Genomic DNA, 20,698 nt, shown 5'->3' on the forward strand with positions numbered 1-20,698 from the left:
TGCCGCACTGTCGGAGGGGCAGTACTGAGGGAGCGCCGCACTGTCGGAGGGGCAGTGCTGAGGGAGCGCTGCACTGTCGGAGGGGCAGTACTGAGGGAGTGCTGCACTGTCGGAGGGGCAGCGCTGAGGGAGCGCTGCACTGTCGGAGGGGCAGTGCTGAGGGAGCGCTGCACTGTTGGAGGGGCAGTGCTGAGGGAGCGCTGCACTGTTGGAGGGGCAGTACTGAGGGAGCGCTGCACTGTTGGAGGGGCAGTACTGAGGGAGCGCTGCACTGTCAGAGGGGCAGTACTGAGGGAGCGCTGCACTGTCGGAGGGGCAGCACTGAGGGTGCTCTGCACTGTCAGAAGTGCCGTCTTTCGGAAGAGACATTAAACCGATTCCCCGTCTGCGCTCTCAGGGACGTAAAAGATCCTATTGCATTATTTCTTCTGGTCCTGATCAATATTTATCACTGAACCAACATCACAATCAGATTATCTGGTTATTAACTCTCTGGGATCCGCGGGAGCTTGCTGTGCGCAAATTGGCTGCCGCATTTCCTCAATTACAACAGTGACCACACTTCAGAAGTACTTCATTGGCTGTAAAGCGCTTTGGGATATCCTGAGGTAGTGAAATGCTCAACAGAAATGAAAGACCTTTCTTTATAACGTTAACAAGCAAAGTTGGAAAATCCACTTCGTCCAAGTGCGGAGATTTCCGCTAAGGTTAGTGATTAAAGTTGAGGTTCTTTCTTTCCTGTGTATTTCCAGCATTTTGCTTTTTATATCAGGTTTCAAACGCTGAGCAGTTTGAAACCTATTAACACTCCGGATCCAAGTTTCCATGATTGAAAGCTAGACCCTTTAGATTGCAAACAAATTCTGACTTGACTTGCCTGTCCGGCGTGAGATTCGGAACCTGGCCTGCAACCAAAACCTCCATCGAAGTTCATACAGGATAAGACAAATTCTGCTGCTGAATCCAGATTGATGGCATTGAGTCTTCCCTGGAAAACAACCCACACTGGCGTTACGAACCAGCTACACAATAAGGTACGTTGATGAGATTTAAGAATCCTCCATAATCAAGCAGCTGAACCTGCCCAAACCTGCTGTAAGTTTACTTTTCTCTCGCCAACTCTGCACAAGGTTTCCCCTCCTCCCATCTCTCCTGAAGGCACTTACTGATGCTGGGATACAATTTCATGACCATCAGCACCACTCTGAATGGCCATTCTTCATTTGGGAGCTTAAACCGTGTCAGCTGTGGTTCAGTGTCTCGCACACTTGCCTCCGAGTCAAATGGTCATGGGTTCAAGTCCCACTCCGAAGACTTAAGCATGTAATTGCGGCTCACCATCACCTTCTCAAGGGCAATTAGGGATGGGCAATCAATGCTGGCCTTGCCAGCGATGCCCACATTCCATAAAGGAATTTTTAAAAATCGAGTCCGACACTGAGGTAGCGCCGCACTGTCGGAGGGGCAGTACTGAGGGAGCGCTGCACTGTCAGAGGGGCAGTACTGAGGGAGTGCTGCACTGTCAGAGGGGCAGTACTGAGGGACGCCGCACTGTCAGAGGGGCAGTACTGAGGGACGCCGCACTGTCGGAGGGGCAGTACTGAGGGATGCCGCACTGTCGGAGGGGCAGTACTGAAGGAGCGCTGCACTGTCGGAGGGGCAGTACTGAGGGAGCGCTGCACTGTCGGAGGGGCAGTACTGAGGGACGCCGCACTGTCGGAGGGGCAGTACTGAAGGAGCGCTGCACTGTCGGAGGGGCAGTACTGAGGGAGCGCTGCACTGTTGGAGGGGCAGTACTGAGGGAGCGCTGCACTGTCGGAGGGGCAGTACTGAGGGAGCGCCGCACTGTCGGAGGGGCAGTACTGAGGGAGCGCAGCACTGTCGGAGGGGCAGTACTGAAGGAGCGCTGCACTGTCGGAGGGGCAGTACTGAGGGAGCGCTGCACTGTCGGAGGGGCAGTACTGAGGGAGCGCTGCACTGTCGGAGGGGCAGTACTGAGGGACGCCGCACTGTCGGAGGGGCAGTACTGAAGGAGCGCTGCACTGTCGGAGGGGCAGTACTGAAGGAGCGCTGCACTGTTGGAGGGGCAGTACTGAAGGAGCGCTGCACTGTCGGAGGGGCAGTACTGAGGGAGCGCCGCACTGTCGGAGGGGCAGTACTGAGGGAGCGCCGCGCTGTCGGAGGGGCAGTACTGAGGGAGCGCTGCGCTGTCGGAGGGGCAGTACTGAGGGAGAGCTGCGCTGTCGGAGGAGCAGTACTGAGGGAGCGCTGCGCTGTCGGAGGTGCAGTACTGAGGGAGCGCTGCACTGTCGGAGGAGCAGCACTGAGGGAGAGCTGCACTGTCGGAGGAGCAGTACTGAGGGAGTGCTGCACTGCTGGAGGAGCCGTCCTTCAAATGAAACGTTAAACCGGGGCCCCATCTGCCCTCTCAGGTGGACGCAAAAGTTCCCACGGCACTATTCTATTCCCCGTTGTCCTAGCCAACATTATCTCTGAATGTCACTTAAAAAAAAACATTGCTGGTTCTGGGAGCTTGCTGTGCACCAATTGGCTGCTGCATTTCCTACATTACACTTCAGAAAAGTAATTCATTGGCTGTAAAGCGCTTTGGGACATCCTGAGGCTGTGAAAGGTGCTATATAAATGCATGTCTTTCATTTGTTTGTTAAACAGTGAAAGTGGACTATTGCGGGCATCACAACCAGGTACAATCTACCCTCGCTTGACATCTGTGCACATGCGTTTTCCAGCAGAGCTCGACGAATAGCGATCAGGAACTCAGCCGATGGGGTGTTCGGCAAAGGGTTTATGCAGCAGAGACGAGTAAATGGAGTGGCGGTACAGATCAGCCGTGAGCCAAGTGAAAGGCAGAACAAGCTCGAGAGGCTGAATGGGCCTTTTCCTGTTCATAAGTAGCCCAGAGGCACTGGGGGTAAGATTGCCGCACTGCTATCACCGCCCAAGCAGAGATGACCAATATTGGCGCACACCAGGACCTTCAGATTGGCACGGCACAGTACTGTACTGCACCATGCAGCGCATGTACACACCGAACCACCAGGAGCCACGTCAGCATTCTTATTTAGATGGCACATCACATTTCCACTGCTTGCCCTTTTAAACACTAGTGAAACACCATGCATATGTTGGCTGTTCAGACTTTATAATGACAGGCCGTCCGTATCTTAGTTAATTATACAATTACACAGTCACACTATAAATCAGGCACTGAGACAAATAACATTCTTACCAGAAGTGCCAGCGTCGCTACAGCACAGAAGGAGAATCTGGTGTCAATTTCACCTACAACGAGAAAGAGATTTTTCAGTGGTACGAAGCAATGCATTCACTCCCCAAACTCCGAGCTTAGCGCTGGACATTCCCGAGGACAGCAATAGAAAAATAAAAGGCTCAAGATCAAAGTGTTTCCCCCCCACACTCTCCACATTTCAACCACCTCCCAATTCACTCTTGCAGTAGGTACATGATAAGGATTTGCACTGTGAAATCTGAAGAGGTCAGCGCTGAAAGGGTCAATAGCCTGCTTCAAATCTATTGTACAGTGAGAAGGGTTTAATTTGTATTTCAGCTGTGCGTATGCCTGGAGATTAGCAACACTTGGCTCATTGGACACAACTTTAGGTAGACAATCATTGTGGTAAAGGTGTTATACAAGTTCACAAGATCAATACTGATGAGGAGGCCATTTTGCCCATCTAAATTCTTCACCCTACAGCCAACACCCCCCACAGCCAACACCCCCCACGGCCAACACCCCCCACAGCCAAGCCCCCCACGCCCCACAGCCAACACCCCCACGCCCCACAGCCAAGCCCCCCCACGCCCCACAGCCAACACCCCCCACAGCCAAGCCCCCCACAGCCAAGCCCCCCACGCCCCACAGCCAACACCCCCCACGCCCCACAGCCAACACCCCCCACAGCCAACACCCCCCACAGCCAAGCCCCCCACGCCCCACAGCCAACACCCCCACGCCCCACAGCCAAGCCCCCCCACGCCCCACAGCCAACACCCCCCACAGCCAAGCCCCCCACAGCCAAGCCCCCCACGCCCCACAGCCAACACCCCCCACCCCCAAGCCCCCCACAGCCAACACCCCCCACAGCCAAGCCCCCCACGCCCCGCAGCCAACCCCCCCACCCCCCGCAGCCAACCCCCCCCACAGCCAACCCCCCCCACCCCCAAGGCCAAGCCCCCCACACCCTACAGCCAACCACCCCCCACAGCCAACACCCCCGCTGCCCCACCCCCGGTACCAGAATTATTGATCCAGTTATAGGTTCCATCATTGGGATGTTAGGGCTGTATCTGGTCACGTAACAGGTAGTGTTAATTCTGTAGCGGACAGAAGCTCACCAAAGCCAGAATTCAAACTAAATCTAGAAGCGGCTACAAGTGAATGCGCCAGTAAATAGCCATTGGAAACAGGAATTGCTAGACCAAGGTCCATCTAAGTTCACCTTTTACCATCCTGGTAGTCCCATGATAAAAGGATAATGGAGTTGTTGACTAATCTCGATCAATGAGTCTACAACAGACCCAAGACATAAGGTGAGCTAAACCCCAGTGGGGGAGAGCTTTGGGAAGCAGAGGTCCAAACTCACCTGTTCCTCCCGAGCTTGCTACACTCACCACACCTCATGTCTCCAATTACTCAGATACTGGAGCACAAAATGTTATTTTCTGGGAGAAATCGATCTAATTTACATTTGAATGAGTCAACACTAACTGCTTCCCCCTCTCCCTCAGGCGCCTGTTCCATAGGTTGACCACTCGCCCACTGAAATATTGTTTTCACAGAGGAGTTTTGAATTTGCCCTTCAAGCGCAGGCCGTGTCCTCTGGTTCTGCTGTACTGGACAGGGTGAGACTGCTGGCCACAGTCGAAATTATCCAGTCCCATAAAAATCATACATGCAAGTACATCATAATTAACGATTGCAAATCGCTATGATGAACAGAAATGCACGCTCAATAGCCACTGCACGCAAACATTATGAATGTGACCCAACTGCATACAAACAGGACGGACGCAGCCTCCACAGTTTCATTATCATAGAGGTATTGTCTTCTTTCCAATCAGCAGCAAATGAACAGTTCTTTTTTTATTAATATAAATTCTCTTAAAACTTACAGCTAAAAAACAAAATTTGCGGCGGAAACACGCTGATAGATCAGCTGGCCTCACAAATGTAAATATTTAAAGTGCCAGTGACTGGGACATAAGAACAAAAGAAATAGGAGGAGTAGGCCATATGGCCCCTCGAGCCAGATCATGGTGGAGGGAGTGAATGTTTATGGTGGTGGATGGAATCAAGCGGGCTGCTTTGTCCTGGTGAGTGTCGAGCTTCTTGAGTGTTGTTGGAGCTGCACTCATCCAGGCAAGTGGAGAGTATTCCATCACAGTCCTTACTTGTGCCTTGTAGATGGTGGAAAGGCTTTGGGGAGTCAGGAGGTGAGACACTCGCCACAGGATACCCAGCCTCTGACCCACTCTTGTAGCCACAGTATTTACGTGGCTGGTCCAGTTAAGTTTCTGGTCAATGGTGACCCCCCCAGGATGTTGATGGTGGGGGATTCGGCGATGGTAATGCTGTTGAATGTCAAGGGGCGGATGTCAGACCCTCTCTTATCGGAGATGTTTTGCCATTCATTGCCTGGCACTTGTTTGGTGCGAATGTTACTTGCCACTCATCAGCCCAAGCCTGAATGTTGCCCAGGTCTTGCTGCATGCGGGCATGGCCGGCTTCATTATCTGAGGCGTTGTGAATGGAACGGAACACTGTGCAACACTTGCATTGTCACCAGCGGTGTGAGAACCACCGTCTGAGAGATGGCAAATGCGTAAGCAGTTAATGGGTGCTCCTGGCAACAGAACTCAGACAATCAACAGCATTCCCTCACTGCTCAAGGGCCTTATTGCTGTAAACGGTCACATGGGGCACAGGCTGCAAGGAGTTAAAGAAATCAGCAGTTATCACATGGTAATACACTGACATAACTGGATTGCATAGCAAGTTACGGCAGAGCCCATTTCTAAGCTGTAAATACCACATTACTCCTATTAACTGGCAACTACGTAGAAACACCAAAAACACCCTTAAACGCGGGCTTGGTTTAAAACAATGGCCCAGAAATTCGGGTCGGGGGCTTCCCGCGGGTGCAAGCCCCCGACCTGCACTTACCTACCGCGCCGGTCGTTGTGCTGTGGGCCCGCGTGGGATTCCGATCCTGGGCCTCCTCCAACTGCAGACGCGCAGTGCTTGCGTATCCCAGGGGCGCAGTTAGCTCGAAGCGTCCCCTGGGATCACGTGGGCCATGGAGAGCCAATGGTCGCAGGCAATGCTTCATTCATAAGTTTGACAGGAAGAGCTGTCAAACTTACAAATACTATAAGCCCCAAATCACTACTAAAACCTCAAATAAATTTTTTAAAAATCACATTTTTAAAATAAACTATAAATTACATGAAATAGCTATTTTAAACAATAATTTAAATTTTTGAAAAAATTAATTACATTTTCTAACGGGGCTAAAAATAAACTTACCTTTCTTTAAAGTATTTAAAAATAATAAACCTGTGGAAAAAATGTTTTAATTTGACTTAATTCACCACTTACCTTGTTAAAAGCAGGCCTTGCGACTGCTTTTTAATAGTGTAACTGCTGGAGACTTACCCTCCCGGAAAAACCTGCAAAAAAAAACGTAAGTTCGATGCGCACGCGCTGCCTCTCCGGCGCACGTCTTCGACTTCTGAACCCCTTCTTTCAGGGGAACGGAAGTGCCGCTTTCCCACACATGCGCAGTGCATGCACGAAACCAGCACTTTCGTTGGGCCTACGCGCGAGTACCCCGTGCGTACTCACCCGTGGGGACCCGAAGTTCTGGGCCAATATTACACTTTATATAAACGGACGCGTGTCAGGAGAAACTTACCCCATTTGTCACCGGCAAAGGAACCATCTTCTTGCTGCAGGCCTTTAACATATTCAACAACTTTATCGACATCAATGACATGAAGACTATCATAGAGAGAAAGGATCTAGGCAAAAAGAAGCACATCATACATACACAAGAACTAACAACATACTTGCATTTATATAGCGCCTTTTAATGCAGTAAAACATCCCAAGAGGCTGCACAGGAACTTAATCAGACAAATAATTGACGCCGAGCCACATCAAGAGATATTAGGACAAAGCATTTTCAAAGAGGTGGGTTTTAAGGAGCGTCTTAAAGGAGGAGAGTCATAGTGAAAGAGGAGGTAGTTGAGATACTGGATGGGATAAAAACTGATAAAAGGGGAGGTACTAGAAAGGCTGGCTGTACTTAAAGTGGATAAGTCACCAGAACCAGATGGGATGCATTCTAGGATGCTGAGGGAAGTCTAGGTGGAAATCGCGGAGGTACTGGCCCTAATCTTCCAATCCTCCTTAGATACGGGGGTGGTGCCAGAGGACTGGAGAATTGCAAATGTTACACCCTTGTTCAAAAAAAGGTGCAAGGATAAACCCAGCAACTACAGGCCAGTCAGTTTAACCTCAGGAGTGGGGAAGCTTTTAGAAACAATAATCCGGGGCAAAATTAACAGTCACTTGGACAAGTGTGGATTAATTAAGGAAAGCCAGCACGGATCTGTTAATGGAAAATCGTGTTTAACTAACTTGATCCAATTTTTTGATGCGGTAACAGAGTTGATGAGGGCAATGCGGTTGATGTGGTGTACATGGATTTCCAAAAGGCGTTTGATAAAGTTGAAGCCCATGGGATAAAAGGGACAGTGGCAGCATGGATACGAAATTGGCTAAATGACAGGAAACAGTGGTGAACGGTTGTTTTTCAGACTAGAGGAAAGTATACAGTGGTGTTTCCCAGGGGTCGGTACTAGGACCACTGCTTTCCTTGATATATATTAATGACTTGGACTTTGACTTGGGTGTACACAAAACGTGAAGTCTAGTGAACAGTGAGGAGGATAGTGATAGACTTCGAGGTGGAATGGGCGGACACGTGGCAGGTGAAATTTAGCGCAGAAAAATGTGAAGTGATACATTTTGGTAGAAAGAATGAGGAGAGGCAATATAAACTAAAGGGTACAATTCTAAAGGTGGTGCATGAACAGAGAGGCCTGGGGGTATATGTGCACAAATTGTTAAAGGGGGCAGGGCAGGTTGAGAAAGCGGTTAAAAAAGCATACGGGATCCTGGGCTTCATAAACAGAGGCATGGAGTAAAAAAACAAGGAAATGATGATGAACCTGTATAAAACACTGGTTCGGCCTCAACTGGAGTATTGTGTCCAATTCTGGGCACCGCACTTTAGGAAGGATGTGAAGGCCTTAGAGAGGGTGCAGGAAAGATTTACAAGAATGGTTCCAGGGATGAGGGACTTCAGTTACGTGGATAGACTGGAGAAGCTGGGGTTGTTCTCCTTGGAGCAGAGAAGGTTGAGAGGAGATTTGATAGAGGTGTTCAAAATCATGAGGGGTCCAGACAGAGTAGATAGAGAGAAACTGTTCCCATTGGCGGAAGGGTCGAGAACCAGAAAACACAGATTTAAGGTGATTGGCAGAAGAACCAAAGGCGACATGAGGAAAAACTTTTTTATGTGGTTATGATCTGGAATGCACTGCCTGAAAGGGTGGTGGAGGCAGACTCAATCGTGGCTTTCAAAAGGGAGTTCGATAAGTACCTGAAAGAAAAAAATTTGCAGGACTACGGGGAAAGGGCGGGGGAGTGGGACTAGCTGAAGTGTTCTTGCAGAGAGCCGGCACGGGCTCGACGGGCCGAATGGCCTCCTGTGCGGTAACCATTCTATAAGAGAGGCAGAGAGGTTTAGGGAGGGAATTCCAGAGCTTAGGGCCCAGGCAGCTGAAGGTGCTTCACAAAAGAAAGGAACATGAGCTCCACCTTCTTGAGATAAGAGCTGTCTCACAGCTCGTCAAAAGGGTAGGTTTTCAGGAGGCTTTTAAAAAGTAGAGTAACAAGTAGAGCTTATGTGGGGGAGATGGGGGGGAATGTTCCAGGGTAGGGTCTAGTTGGCTAAAGGCCCTGTCAGCAGAAGTAGAGCAGAGGGAGAGGATGCATGGAAAGCCAGAGTCAGAGAGCATGGGAGGGGAGAAAAGGCTGGAGAGGGTTGTAGAGTGGATGGGTGGGGAAGGTTTGAGAGAATTGTAGATGAGATGAGGACTTTAAATAAGATGCTTGGACCTGTGGTGGGGGAAGAGAGAAACGAACAGTCTAGACCAGCGAGGACTGCGGTGCTGGGAAGCAAGCAGCTCAATTTTAGAGACTATGAATGTTGGGAGGCCAGAATAAAACAGAGACAATTATTTACGGAAATATAGCAGGATCCTTTCTCCACCACATTCCCAGGCCATGGAACCCTTCTCCACCGTGCCAGATTATCCATGCTTCCCTCCTCCTCTGCTATTCCGCAGTAACTATTTACACCTCCGCTGGACCCATCTTTTGCTTCTTTACTTATCCCATCACTACATCCTTTCAATATTCCTGCCCTCCACCAACGTTACCCCTTATTTTTTTTCGGTGCGCGGGCCCTTTAACTGGCTGCACGGCCCATTCAAATATTCGCGCATGAATGGTTTTTCCCCATACAAAAGCTGGTGAGCAGTGTGTACCCATCTATAAGATGCACTGCAGCAACTCCCAAACCCGCGACCTCGTCCACCTAGAAGGACAAGGGCAGCAGGCGCATGGGAACACCACCACCTCCAAGTTCCCCTCCAAGTCACACACCATCCTGACTTAGAAATATATCGCAGTTCCTTCATCGTCGCTGGGTCAAAATCCTGGAACTCCCTCCCTAACAGCACTGTGGGAGTACTTTCATCACAAGGACTGCAGCGGTTCAAAGCGGCAGCTCATCACCACCTTCTCAAGGGCAATAAATGCTGGCCTTGCAGGCGACCCCCCACATCCCAGGAACGAATATTTAAAAAAAAAGCCGGATGCCATACTGGCTCTGGCAACTTTTAGTTGTCCAGGGCACTCGCCTGAAACAGGTATTACGCTCCGTAACTATGACAATCTGGGCCCTGCACAGATTGTAGGACCCCAAATGGGACGGAGAGGTTTCGGGTAGAAATATTAGTAAAAATGAAAGCCTAAAATAAGAAATGGGGATGAGAGCAAAGGTCATAGAAACATAGAGGATAGGAGCAGGAGTGGGCCGTTCGGCTCCTCGAGCCTGTTCCGCCATTTAGTGCGATCGTGGCTGATCGTCCAGGTTCGGTGCCCTGTCCCTGCTTTCTCCCAATGTCCCTTGGGCCTCGGGAAGTGTATCCAGCTCCTTCTTAAATATGTTTGGTGAATTGGCCTCGGCTGCCTTCTGTGGTGGAGAGTTCCACGGGTTCGCCACTCTCTGGGTGAAGAGGTTCCTCCTCGTCTCTGTCCTAGATGGCTTGCCCCTTGTCCTTGGATTGTGACCTCTGGTTCTGGACTCCCCCGCCATCGGGAGCATCCTTCCTGCGTCTAGTCTGTCCAGTCCCGTTAGAGTTTTGTGAGTTTCGGTGAGATCCCCTCATTCTTCTAGGCTCCGGCGAGTATGGGCCCGGTCGGCCCAGTCTCTCCTCATGCGTCGTCCCTGCCATCCCAGGTGTCGGCCTGGTGAGTCTTCGCTGCACTCCCTCCATGGCGGGAACATCCTTCCTCGGGTGGGGCGACCGGGGCTGCACACGGTGCTCGGGGTGTGGTCTTAGCAAGGCCCTGTACAACTGCAGCAAGACATCCTTCAATTCAATTCAATTTTATTTGTCATATATGCAGCAGACGTGTGTACTGCACAATGAAATGTTGATTTTTACATCCTTGCTCCTGTACTCGAATCCTCTCGCTGCGAAGGCCAACGTACCATTTGCCTTCTTAACTGCCTGCTGCACCTGCATGCTTACCTTCAGCGACTGGTGCACAAGGACACCCAGGTCTCGTTGCACTTCCCCTTTTCCCAATCTATTGCCGTTCACATAATAATCTGCCTTCCTGTTTTTGCCACCGAAGTGGATAACCTCACATTTATCCACATTATACTGCATCTGCCATGCATCTGCCCAGTCACCCAACCTGTCCAAATCGTACTGGAGTTTCTCAGCATCCTCCTCACAGCACACACGCCCACCCAGCTTTGTGTCGTCATGGTACAAAAAGTGATAAAGACAATATAAATACTCTTGGGTTCAAAAGAAAGTATAGGAAATAATTAAAATATACCTGAGGTGAATAAAACAGAAGCGATGAAAAATAAGAAAGTGAGAGAAATCCCATCGGGTATGTGAGCTGGATCGGGGCAGTGACCCAAATAAGAACTCTACACCAAGGCACGTCGAATAGGGAATTATACCAGGAAATTAGAAGCACGCGTTCAGCTTAAAGGTTATGGCGTAGTAGCCATTATAGAGACCTGGCTACAAGCTGGGTGTGACTGGGAGCAAAATATTTGAGGCTTTCAGGACTTTAGAAAGGACTGGGAAAATGGGAGTAGTCATAATTGATTTCATAGAATAGTACAGCCCAGGAGGCCATTCGGCCCATCGAGTCTACGCCGGCTCTTTCGAAGAGCAACCAGTCAGTCCCACTCCCCCGCTCTTCCCCAGATCCCTACAATTTTTTTCTCCTTCAAGTATTTATTAATTTCCCTTTTGAAGGCCACTGTTGAATCTGTATCCACCACCCGAGCGAGCACCGCATTCCAAATCCTAACCACTCGTTGCGTGAAAAAGTTTTTCCTCATATTTGGTTCTGTTGCCAACCACCTTCAATCTGTACCCTCGTTATTGGCCCTTCAGCCACTGGAAACAGTTTTTTTCTTTATTTACTCTATCTAAATCTTTCATGATTTTAAACAGGGAAATGGTATGTTGGCCTTCGTAGCGAGAGGATTCGAGTACAGGAACAAGGATGTCTTGCTGCAGTTGTACGGGGCCTTGGTGAGACCACATCTTTAGTATTGTGTGCAGTTTTGGTCACCTTGTCTGTGGAGGGATGTTCTTGCCATGGAGGGAGTGCGGAGAAGATTCACCGGGCTGGTGCCTGGGATGGCGGGAGTGGCATGTGAGGAGAGATTGGGTCGATTGGGCTTGTACACGCTACAGTTTGGAGGAATGGGAGGGGATCTCATTGAAACTTGTAGAGTACTGGCAGGACTGGACAGACTAGATGCAGGGAGGATGTTCCCGATGGTCGGGGAGTCCGGAGCCAGGGGTCACGGTCTGGGGATGGGCCATTTGGGACGGAGATGAGGAGGAGTTTCTTCACCCAGAGAGTGGCGAACCTGTGGAATTCTCTGCCACGGAGGGCAGTGGAGGCCAATTCATTGGGTGTATTCAAGAAGGAGTTGGATGTGTTTCTTGGGGCTGGAGGGATCGAGGGGTGTGGGGAGAGAGCAGGGACAGGGTGCTGAATTTGGATGATCAGCCATGGGCTCGTTGAATGGCGGAGCAGGCTCGGGGGGCCGAATGGCCTACTCCTCCTATCTTCTATGATTCTAACAGGAGTTTAAAGGAGGGATATCAGTAGAGGGGTGAGCAGGCAGTGCTTGGGTAGAATTAAGGGATGGCAAAGGATGCCAGACTCTGGTGGGAGCTGTATACAGACCTCCTGACAGCAGTGATGTAGTAGCTGGATGCGTAGATACGGAGATCAGAGAAGCTTGCAGCTAAAGCAAAGCGGTTATAATTGGAGATATTCATTTTCTCACAGACTGGGGGAAGCTAAGCAGCTCAAGCCGTGAAGGCAGTGAATTTCAAGAGTGTATTCGGGACAGCTATAGGAACAGGAGTAGGCCATTCAGCCCCTTGAGACTGTTCCGCCATTCAATGATCTCTGTCTCCTTACCTGCCTTGGCTCCATATCCTTTAATACCCTTGGCTAGCAAAAATCTATCGATCTCTGATTTAAAATTAATTGAGCTAGCATCTTCTTGTGGGAGAGAGTTCCACACTTCCACCACCCTTTGTGTGAAGAAGTGTTTCCTAACTTCTCTCCTGAGTGGCCTGGCTCTGATTTTAAGCTTGTGTCCCCTTGTCCTAGTCTCAACTCTCCGCGCCCCCCCCCCCCCCCCCAGCAGAAAAAGTTTCTCCCTATCCACCCTATCAATTCCTTTCAAAATCCTAAAAACCTCAGTCAAATCCCCCGTAACTTTTTATATTCTAGGGAATAAAACCAGCAAATTAAAAGCACAAGTTCAGCTTAAAGGTTATGACGTAGTGGCCATAACTGCAAGCTGGGCGTGACGGGGAGCCAATTATCCCAGGCGATAAGGTCTTTAGAAAGGACAGGGAAATTGAGAAACCTCCGGGAATAATATGTTTTTGAACCAACAAGGGATTAAATGCAAGTTCTTTCTGTTTTCTTTCTTCTATACTGTTCCTTTGCCAGCTTTGTTTAAATGAACCCTCCCTTGATTTAGACAGTCCTGAAAATGGAGATTCAGTCCGATTCACTCGAAGCGAGAGAATCATGTAGCGGCACGATCTGGGCAAACTATTTGACCCTGAGTTCGCCCGACTTCCTCGAGCGAGGACGCGTTCCAGCTCGTGTGAACCCGAGATAGGGAGCACGACTCAAAGCTGGGTGGGCGTGTGTGCTGTGAGGAGGATGCCGAGAAACTCCAGTATGATTTGGACAGGTTGGGTGATTGGGCAGATGCAATATAATGTGGATAAATGCGAGGTTATCCACTTTGGTGGCAAAAACAGGAAGGCAGATTATTATCTGAACGGCAATAGATTGGGAGAAGGGGAAGTGCAACGAGACCTGGGTGCCCTTGTGCACCAGTCGCTGAAGGTAAGCATGCAGGTGCAGCAGGCGGTTAAGAAGGCAAATGGTATGTTGGCCTTTGTAGTGAGGGGGTTCCAGTACAGGAACAAGGATGTCTTGCTGCAGTTGTACAGGGCCTTGGTGTGACCGCACCTTGAGTATTGTGTGCAGTTTTGGTCGCCTTATCTGAGGAAGGACGTTCTTGCCATGGAGGGAGTGCAGCGAAGATTCACCAGACTGATACCTGGGATGGCAGGAGTGACGTATGAGGAGAGCTTGGGTCGATTAGGCTTATACTCACTGGAGTTTAGAAGAATGAGAGGAGATCTCATTGAAATTTATAAAATTCTAACAGGACTAGACACAGGAAGGATGTTCCCGATGGTGGGGGAGTCCAGAACCAGGGGTCACAGTCTAAAGATAAGGGGTAAGCCATTTAGGACAGAGATGAGGAGGAATTTCTTCACCCAGAGAGTGGTGAACCTGTGGAATTCTCTACCACAGAAGGCAGTAGAGGCCAATACATTAAATATATTCAAGAAGTAGTTAGATATATTTCTTAAGGCTAAAGGGATCAAGGGATATGGGGAGAAGGCAGGGACAGGGTACTGAATTTGGATGATCAGCCATGATCTCGGTGAATGGTGGAGCAGGCTCGAGGGGCCGAATGGCCTACTCCTGCTCCTATCTTCTATGTCTATGTTTCTAAATGATAGGGTAGTTAGAGAGAAACTGTTTCCTGTGGTGGGGGGAGTCCAGAACAAGGGGGGGCACAACACTCAAATGAGAGCCAGGCCATTCAGGGGTGTTGTCAGGAAGCACTTCTTCACACAAAGGGCAGTGGAAATCTGGAACTCTCTCCCCCAAGAAGCTGTTGAGGCTGGGGGGGGGGGGGGGGGGGGGGTCAATTGTAAATTTCAAAACTGAGACTGGTAGATTTTTGTTAGGCAAGGGAATTAAGGGTTAGGGAACCAAGGCGGGTAGATGGAGTTAATATACAGATCAGCCCCGATCTCATTGAATGGCGGAACAGGCTCAAGGGGCTAAATGGCCCGCTCCTGTGCCAATGAATGCGCAATTTAGGTACAAATTGAAGCTCCGTCTAGGTATGGAGTGATCGAACCCATGATCCACAAAGGGGCGTCTCAGAAAATTACATTGGATGTACAACACAGAAACAGGCCATTCGGCCCAACTGGTTCATGTCGATGTTTATGCTCCACACGAGTCTCCTCCCAACTCTATCACACCTGATTAGCATATCCTTCTATTCTTTCCTCCCTCATGTGTTTTTTCTAGCTTCCCAGTGAAAGCATCTGTACTACTCGCCTCAACCACTCCCTGTGGGAGCGAGTTCCACATTCTCACCACTCTCTGGGTAAAGACGTTTCTCCCGAATTCCCTATTGGATTTATTAGTCACTATCTGATATTTATGGCCTCTAGTTATCAGCTTTTACTATTGTGGGACCAGAAGCGAGAGTGTTCCTACTGTGCCTACTTAAAAACATAAGAACTTAGGAATTAAGAGCAGGAGTAGGCCATTCATAGAAACATAGACAAATAGGAGCAGGAGTCGGCCATTCGGCCCTTCGAGCCTGCTCCGCCATTCAATATGATCATGGCTGATCCTCTATCTCAATACCATATCCCCGCTCTCTCCCCATACCCCTTGACGCCTTTTGTGTCTAGAAATCTATCTATCTCCTTCTCAAATATATTCAGTGACTGAGCCTCTACAGCCTTCTGTGGTAGAGAATTCCACAGGTTCACCACCCTCAGTGAAGAAATTTCTCCTCATCTCAGTCCTAAATGTCCTACCCCGTATCCTGAGACTGTGGCCCCTTGTTCTAGAACCCCCAGCCAGGGGAAACATCCTCCCTGCATCCAGTCTGTCTAGCCCTGTCAGAATTTTATACGTAGCCCTGTCAGAATGCTCCGCCATTTAGTAAGATCATGGCTGATCTTCAACCTCAATTCTACTTTCCCACCCAATACCCATAATCCCTCGATTCCCCTAGAGTCCAAAAGTCTACCTATCTCAGCCTTAAATATACACAACGACTGAGCATCCACAGCCCTCTGGGGCAGAGAATTCCAAAGATTCACAACCCTCTTGAGTGAAGAAATTCCTCATCTCAGTCTTGAATGGCCGACCCCTTTTCCTGAGGCTGTGCCCCCTGGTTCTCGACTTTCCAGCCAGGGGAAACTGCCTCTCAGCATCTACCCTGTCACTCCCCCTCAGATATGTTTCCACGAGATCAACTCTAAGCTCCAGAGGATAGGCCCAATCTACTCAATCTGTCCTCATAAGATAACCCTCCCATCCCACGAATCAATCTAGTAAAAAAAAACCAGCCTGCAGCCCACACCCCAGATAGCCTCACCCCCACCCACCTCCCTCAACCCAAGCCAACTTACGAGCCGGGCGAATTACCGCGATCCCCAAGAGGCAAGGCACCCATAGCTCACTGGCATCATTTAAACTTGGCCCGGTGCACGGAACCATTGCTCCGCTGATTTTAGGGACATTTTGGCCGCAAGTCAAATTTGTCAGCTAAAGTAGGTCCGCCATTTAAAAAAACCCCACTTAAGCATCTTACCTCCTCACAGGAAGCACTTAAAATAACTTAAAGATAGTTCCTATTAACAGCTTTTCTCATTTGAGGTATTTGGGGGGGGGGGGGGGGGGGGGGGGTGGTGGCAGGGTGTGGGAAGAGGGTCAGTAGTGGGGCTGGGGAAAGGAACGTGGCAACAGGAGAGGGGAAACGTTGGCAGAAGCCAGCGGGAAGGAGATGCAGCAAGGGGGTGTGGGAGCAAGGACTAGACGTTTACAGGTTTGAGCGGGTGACAGCGAAAAACAACACCTTCCTTGTAGACAGAGCTGGGAGGACTGCCAGCCAAGTATAATGAACAGATACAAGTTAGTTTAAGCGTGATATAGACAGCATTACATGTGTGACACTTACACTTTAAAAGGTCTTTATAATTATGATGAAACAGTGAGAGGGAGACAGAAAACAAAAAGAACAAAAAATATGTAGACAAATTTCTGAGGCGTGCAAAAACAATCGGGCAGTAATAGTAGGGGATTTCAACTACCCCAATATTAACTGGGATAAAATTAGTGTGAAGGGTATAGAGGGTGCAGAATTCCTAAAATGCATCCAGGAGAACTTTTTTAGCCAGTATGTAGCAAGCCCAACAAGGGAGGGGGCGGTTCTGGACTTAGTTTTAGGGAATGAAGCTGGGCAGGTAGAAGGCGTATCAGTGGGGGAGCATTTTGGTGCTAGTGACCATAATTCTGTTAGATTTAAGGTAGTTATGGAAAAGGACAAGGATAGACCAGGAATAAAAATTCTAAATTGGGGAAAAGCAAATTTTGCTAAGCTCAGAGGGGATTTAGTCATAGTGGACTGGAACCAGCTACTTGAAGGTAAATCAGTGTCAGTGCAGTGGGAGTCATTCAAGGAGGAGATCCGGAGGGTTCAGACCAAATATGTGCCCTTAAAGAAAAAAGGTGGGACTAACAAATCTAGAGCCCCCTGGATGTCTAGGGACATGCAGGGTAGGATAAAGAAAAAAAGGGAGGCGTATGGCAGATACCGAGGGCTAAATACTTCAGAATCTTTAGAGGAGTACAGAAAGTGCAGGGGTGCAATTAAAAAGGATATTAGGAAAGCAAAGAGAGCATAAAAAATTCTTGGCATGTAAAATCAAGGAAAACCCAAAAATGTTTTATTATACATATATTAAGAGTAAGAGGATAACTAAAGAAAGGGTAGGGCCTATTAGAGATCATGAGGGTAATGTGTGGGTGGAGGCGGGAGACGTCGGTAGGGTTCTTAATGAATACTTTGCGTCTGTTTTCACAAAGGAGAGGGGCGAAGCAGACATTGCTATCAGGGGGGAGGAGTGTGAAATATTAGATGAAATAAACATAGAGAGAGAGGAAGCATTAAAGGGTTTAGCAGCTTTAAAAGTGGATAAATCCCCAGGCCCGGATGAAATGTATCCCAGGCTGTTAAGCAAAGTAAAAGAGGAAATAGCAGAGGCCCTGACCATTATTTTTCAATCCTCTCTGGCTTCAGATGTGGTGCCGGAGGACTGCTAATGTGGTACCCTTGTTTAAAAAGGGAGAAAATAATAGACCGAGTAATTACAGGCCAGTCAGCCTAGCCTCAGTGGTGGGAAAATTATTGGAAAGAATTCTGAAGGACAGGATAAATCTTCATTTAGAAAGACACGGATTAATCAAGGATAGTCAGCACGGATTTGTTAAGGGAAGATCGTGTCTGACAAACTTGATTGAATTTTTTGAGGAGGTAACAAGGAGGGTAGATAAGGGTAGTGCGTTTGATGTAGTGTATATGGACTTTAGCAAGGCTTTTGATAAGGTTCGATATGGCAGACTGGTCACAAAGTTAAAAGCCCATGGAATCCAGGGCAAAGTGTCAAGTTAGATTCAAAACCGGCTCGGAGACAGGAAGCAGAGGGTAATGGTTGATGGGTGTTTTTGTGACTGGAAGGCTGTTTCCAGTGGGGTTCCGCAGGACTCAGTACAGGAAACTCTCGATTTACCGGCACCCAAACAACCGGAAATCTCGGTTAACCGGCAAAATTCAGTTAAGTTTTTCTTCATATTAGTGGCCGTTTCTTGATTCTTGGCTGTGTAATCGGGGGTTCCTGCACTTGTTGCTAAGCAACAGGGACGCTTGGATTTGTTGCTGTGTACGGAGCTCTCGTACCTTTTAACTATACCTCTCTGTAATCCGGACTTCTTGATAAACCGGCACCCACGCCGGTCCCCGGATAAAAAAAAGTTTCCTGTACTAGGTCCCTTGCTTTTTGTGGTATATATCAATGAAGATAGGGGGTATGATTAAGAAGTTTGCAGATGATACTAAAATCGGCTGTGTGGTTGATAAAGAAAGAAGCTGTAGACTGCAGGAAGATATCAATAAATTGGACAGGTGGGCAGAACAGTGGCAAATGGAATTCAATCCGGAGAAGTGTGAGGTAATGCATATGGGGAAGGCTAACAAGGAAAGGGAATACACATTAAATGGTAGGACACTGAGTGGTGTAGAGGAACAAAGGGACCTTGGAGTGCATGTCCACAGATCCCTGAAGGTAGCAGGCCAGGTAGATAAGGTGGTTAAGGCGGCATACGGAATGCTTGCCTTTATTAGCCGTGGCAAAGAATACAAGAGCAGGGGGTTTATGCTTCAACTGTATAAAACACTAGTTAGGCCTCAGCTAGAGCACTGCGTGCAGTTCTGATCACCACATTACAGGAAAGATGTGATTGCACTAGAGAGGGTACAGAGGAGATTTACAAGGATGTTGCTGGGAGTAGAGAATCTTAGCTATGAGGAAAGACTGGATAGGCTGGGTCTGTTTTCCTTGGAACAGAGGAGGCTGAGGGGAGACCTTATTGAGGTGTATAAAATTATGAGGGGCATCGTTAAAGTGGATAGGAAGGACCTATTTCCCTTAGCAGAAGGGTCAAAAACCAGGGGGCACAGATTTAAAGTAATTGGTGGAAGGTTTAGAGGGGGATTTGAGGGGAAATTTCTTCACCCAGAGGGTTGTGGGGGTCTGGAACTCACTGCCTGAAAGGGTGGTAGAGGCAGGAACCCTAACCACATTTAAAAAGTACTTGGATGTGCACTTGGGATGCTCTAACCTGCAGGGCTACGGACCAAGAGCTGGGAAGTGGGATTAGGCTGGATAGCTCTTTGTTGGCCTGCGCGGGCACGTTGGGCCGAAATGGCCTCCTTCCGTGCTGTAACTTTCTATGGTTCGATAGGGTAGACGTAGAGATGTTTCCACTTGTGGGGGAGACCAGAACTAGGGGTCATAAATATAAGAGATTAGCGTGCAAAATTAAGGCACATGGGATTGGGGGCAAGGTATTGACTTGGATAGAGAACTGGTTGGCGGACAGAAAGCAAAGAGTTGGAATAAATGGGCCGTTTTCCGAGTGGCAGGCAGTGACTAGTGGGGTACCGCAAGGATCGGTCCTAGGACCCCAGCTGTTCACAATATATAGTAATGATCTGGACGAGGAATTGGATGTAATATCTCCAAATTTGCAGACGACACAAAGCTGGGTGGGAGGGTAAGCTGTGAGGAGGATGTCGTGAAACTCCAGTACGATTTGGACAGGTTGGGTGATTGGGCAGAAAAATGGCAAATGCACTATAATGTGGACAAATGTGAGGTTATCCACTTTGGTAGCAAAAACAGGAAGGCAGATTATTATTTGAATGGCAATAGATTGGGAGATGGGGAAGTGCAAAGAGACCTGGGTGTTCTTGTGCACCAGTCGCTGAAGGTAAGCATGCAGGTGCAGCAGGCGGTTAAGAAGGCAAATGGTATGTTGGCCTTCGTAGCAAGGGGTTTCGAGTACAGGAACAAGGATGTCTTGCTACAGTTGTACAGGGCCTTGGTGAGACCGCACCTTGAGTACTGTGTGCAGTTTTGGTCGCCTTATCTGAGGAAGGATGTTCTTGCCATGGAAGGAGTGCAGCGAAGATTCACCAGGCTGATGTGAGGTTGGGATGGCAGGAATGACGTATGAGGAGAGATTGTGTCGATTGGGCTTATACTCACTGGAGTTTAGATGATTGAGAGGGGATCTCATTGAAACCTATAAAATTCTGTCAGGCCTGGACAGACTAGATGCAGGAAGGATGTTTCTGATGGCCGGGGAGTCCAGAACCAGGGGTCATAGTCTAAGGATAAGGGGTAAGCCATTTAGGACTGAAATGAGGAGGAATTTCTTCACCCAGAGAGTGGTGAACCTGTGGAATTCTCTGCCACAGAGGGCGGTGGAGGCCAGTTCATTAAATATATTCAAGAAGGAGTTAGATATATTTATTAAGGCTAAAGGGATATA

General features: G+C 48.8%; 1 protein-coding gene across 2 annotated transcripts in view; it reads right to left on the reverse strand.

Moving 5' to 3' along the window:
* The window catches only part of rabggtb (Rab geranylgeranyltransferase subunit beta), a 231,591-nt gene that overhangs the window by 10,471 nt on the left and 200,422 nt on the right, over positions 1-20,698 (reverse strand). For both annotated transcript variants that reach the window (XM_085983557.1, XM_085983556.1), the window contains exons 4-6: positions 6,957-7,062; positions 3,251-3,303; positions 878-988 (exon numbers count right to left, since the gene is read on the reverse strand). In XM_085983557.1, the coding sequence (XP_085839683.1) occupies positions 878-988; positions 3,251-3,303; positions 6,957-7,062 (270 nt within the window). The remainder of the gene's footprint in view (positions 1-877; positions 989-3,250; positions 3,304-6,956; positions 7,063-20,698) is intronic.

The sequence above is a fragment of the Somniosus microcephalus genome, chromosome 3 (genome assembly GCF_052327205.1).
Source record: "Somniosus microcephalus isolate GS21.2 chromosome 3, FLI_Smic_1.0, whole genome shotgun sequence".
Taxonomy (NCBI): domain Eukaryota; kingdom Metazoa; phylum Chordata; class Chondrichthyes; order Squaliformes; family Somniosidae; genus Somniosus; species Somniosus microcephalus.